Source organism: Aptenodytes forsteri, unplaced genomic scaffold (genome assembly GCF_000699145.1).
Source record: "Aptenodytes forsteri isolate BGI_AS27 unplaced genomic scaffold, ASM69914v1 Scaffold471, whole genome shotgun sequence".
In the NCBI taxonomy this organism is placed as follows: domain Eukaryota; kingdom Metazoa; phylum Chordata; class Aves; order Sphenisciformes; family Spheniscidae; genus Aptenodytes; species Aptenodytes forsteri.
In genome coordinates, this window is record NW_008795862.1 from 938154 (window position 1) to 941572 (window position 3419).

General features: G+C 46.2%; 1 protein-coding gene across 2 annotated transcripts in view; it reads left to right on the forward strand.

The window, feature by feature from the left end:
• The window catches only part of PTPRS (protein tyrosine phosphatase, receptor type S), a 100664-nt gene extending 98736 nt beyond the window's left edge, over nucleotides 1-1928 (forward strand). For both annotated transcript variants that reach the window (XM_009284045.2, XM_009284046.2), the window contains 2 exons: nucleotides 711-846; nucleotides 1363-1928. In XM_009284045.2, coding sequence (XP_009282320.1) covers nucleotides 711-846; nucleotides 1363-1431 — 205 coding nt within the window. In that variant the 3' untranslated portion in view covers nucleotides 1432-1928. The remainder of the gene's footprint in view (nucleotides 1-710; nucleotides 847-1362) is intronic.
• The last annotated feature ends 1491 nt before the right edge of the window (nucleotides 1929-3419 follow it).

The following is a 3419-nucleotide window of genomic DNA, read 5'->3' on the forward strand; positions in this document are numbered from 1 at the left end:
GTGTTATTGTGGTGGGGGGGGGGGGGGGGGGGGGGGGGGTGTCCCAAACACTGTTGCTTCTACCAACCAAACTCATCCCCCCTGGGCACTGCCCATAAAGCCTTTGACCCTTTATATCTACGGGAGAGCTGAGAGCTGCTGATACTCTGAAGGAAATGGGAACCACAGTGGTAATCAATATTTGACTTGCAGAATTAGCAGACCTGGGCACTGCCCATAAAGCCTTTGACCCTTTATATCTACGGGAGAGCTATGAAATGCTGATACTCTGAAGGAAATGGGAACCACAGTGGTAATCAATATTTGACTTGCAGAATTAGAAGTGGTTTTATACCAGTTCTGCACGTCTAACGCTGCTGGCTTGTGTCTGCTGAGAGCAAGAATTGTACCTTCCTACCCCTGGGCAGCAGAGGATAATGCAAGCCTAATGTTACATATTAGTAATAATTTTCACACTGAATGCTGTTTACCACTACCCAAAACTTTTGATTTTTTTTTTTTATGTCAGTCTCTCAAACATTTGCTTGGGTCACACGCTGGCACTTGTACCGTTTCCTGCCTACCGAGGACCGACTGAGGCTCTCCGGTTCTAACACGTTCATGTTCATAAGACAGGGCTGTTAGCTCAACCATACCATAACCTCAGCGTTTAGGAAAGCATTTGAAGGTTGTAACATGCAGTTTCCTTTTTTCCCCTCCCATTCCTGCAGTGCTGGCGTGGGCAGGACTGGAGTGTTTATCACATTGAGTATCGTCCTGGAAAGAATGCGTTATGAGGGTGTTGTAGATATTTTCCAGACAGTAAAGATGCTGCGAACACAACGACCTGCTATGGTGCAAACAGAGGTAAGGGCGGGTGGGGATCCCATCCTCTGTCACAGTTTAGAGGACTGAGTAGCAAAGCCCCACGGCTGCAGACCGATCCCTCGGGCTTTTTGCCTTTCTAACCGCTAGCAAAACCTTACCTGAAGAGTAAGCGAGCCCAGGCTGCACTGCTGATTTTACTTAACTAATTAAAAAAAAAATTCCTATTGTTCTAAGGTCTCTTAAAGATTTCATCCCAGTCTGCCAGCCCTGATTCTTACCTCATCCCTGCCTCTGAGGGTACAGGGGATTCACCTGCCTCTAGACACAGCCCACGCTGGCTGCAGAGCCAGAAGGGTTGGTGGTGGGATGATGGGCATCGATGAGATGCACGAACAATAAAGGGAAGGGGTTTCCTTTCCCAGTAGTTCGCAGCTCTTTGAGAATAAAAGATTCTGCGCGTGGTTCCTGCCCAAGTATGTGCTAGCTGGAAAGCAGGGCAGGGATCCTGAAGAGCTGTTTCAAACCTCTGAAGCCGTTTCTCTTTACTGTTTGCAGGATGAATACCAGTTCTGTTACCAGGCAGCTCTGGAGTATCTGGGAAGTTTTGATCACTATGCAACATAAAAAGCCATCCGTTGTGCAGACTCTACCAACCACTTAAGTCCTGGAAAGCCTCTTTTGACCCAGGAGGAGCGCTTGAACTTACAAAACTGAATCAGAAGAAGTACCTTTTCATCTGGACAATGCATTGGGGAGCAGGGGGAAGGATTGAAAGGAACACCCCTTCAGGAACTCCATGTTGTAACCTGGACCGTGAAGAGGCAGCTCAGGAGATTGCTGAAGGACTGCTTTAAGTGGTGAACTGCTCTTGTTACCTCAAGTGGTGTTCGCTGTGGAGGACGTATGGACATCATGAAACAGATCCAAAAGCTAAAACACACCTTGCGAAACGTTACCGCTGGAGAAGGGAAGGAAACCGACTTTGGTTACATCATTAGAGTTCAGTTTATTTACTAATATAGTTGGCAGTCTTTAAAGGAAGTCACTTGCAGAATCGAAGGTGTTCTGTAAAAGATAAGGAACTAAGTCTCAACACGTAGGCAAACTTAGGGTCAGGAGTTCTTCTAAAAGGAACTAAGTCTCAACATGTAGGCAAACTTAGGGTCAGGAGTTCTTCTAGCTGGAGTCTTAATAACCTCAGTATCAATATTGGGATGATTCTGGGCTTGCAGGCACCTTGCAAACAGCATTCACTGAATGCCCCTGCCACGCGAGAGGTTTTATAGCTCACATTTTGAATACTTGGAACATTCCTCATTTCTTCTAATTCCAAAATTTTATTTTTTAGGATATTTAAAATTATAGAGAAAGAGAGAGAGAGAGATATAAAACTCAGACCTGGCTGTGTGGTGTGGCCCCCTCCCCTTGCACACCGGTGGGACAGGCGGAGATGGCAGCTCCCCCGGGCTGGGTTCGCTGACTGCTGGTTCTGTTCCCCCTCGTCAGCACATCCAGCTAACACAAAGGCATTAATTTGAGCAGTGGTGGGACACCCCGTAAAGAAAGGCAGCCCCTTTCCCATTCTCTTTGCACATTCACACAACCCCACTTCTGCTGCAAGCAGCTGTGCCGCCCCTGCCAGTTCCTGCCGCAGAAGGCCAGGAGCAGCTCTCTGAAAGGAGCCCGAGAAGCACCCTTAAGAAATTTATATCCGACCGATAGCCAGCTGCTTCTTGCTGCCAACCCCTCACCTCTGAACACAGCGGCTCTCCGGGAGCCATGCAGAGATACTCTCAGGACTGTCCCGGTACCACGTCACACCAAGCCCACGGGCACAGCTACGAACATGCCCTAGCTGTATAAGTAACTGGGAAAGATCAAGTAAGATGCATTCAGTGGCATATACTGTGAGTGGCTTTCTTTAAAGTATCGATGTAACTGTAACAAGTGACATTACCTTTTTTTTAAATAGTGTATTTTTTTCCTTTTTTTTAAAAAAAAAAGAAGACAAAGAATATCAGTCAATGAATTTAAAAGAAAAATTTGCTTATTTGTTCATATTATGTTCAAAGACAGTCTATTTTTTCACTGTAGAAATGTTACGTGTAATGGCTGTGATATATAAAAATGCAGTGCAAATTGCTACTTCTACATATTGCTTTTCTACCATTTAAAAGGTTTAACTTGCTCATGTAAGAACAAAATGTCCTTTCTGGATTTTTTGGGGGGGTTCTTTTGTTTTAAATCGCAGACATATCACGTGTCTCTGGAAGGGTGTGAGATTAGCAGGCAGGCCTAGCCGCGGCAGCGGTACCAGCCCGCTCCCCTTCAGCCGTGGCCGTGTTGCCCGGACTTAACAGGGCCAGGGGTGAACTGGGAGATTAAACAATACCAGTGTCTTAACGATGGCTGAAGACAGAAAGACAGCGATTTCGGAGCCATGGCACACATCAGAGCGCACACAGGTTTTTGGTTTTGTTTTTTTTTTTTAACATCAAAGGTGTATTGTAGGTAACCGACCAAGTCTGTCCGTGCACTGGGTTGTAGATATAATGCTCTTGCAAGTGTACGTGACAAGGAGTTTTCTTGCAGAAGTGCACAGAGGACAGCGT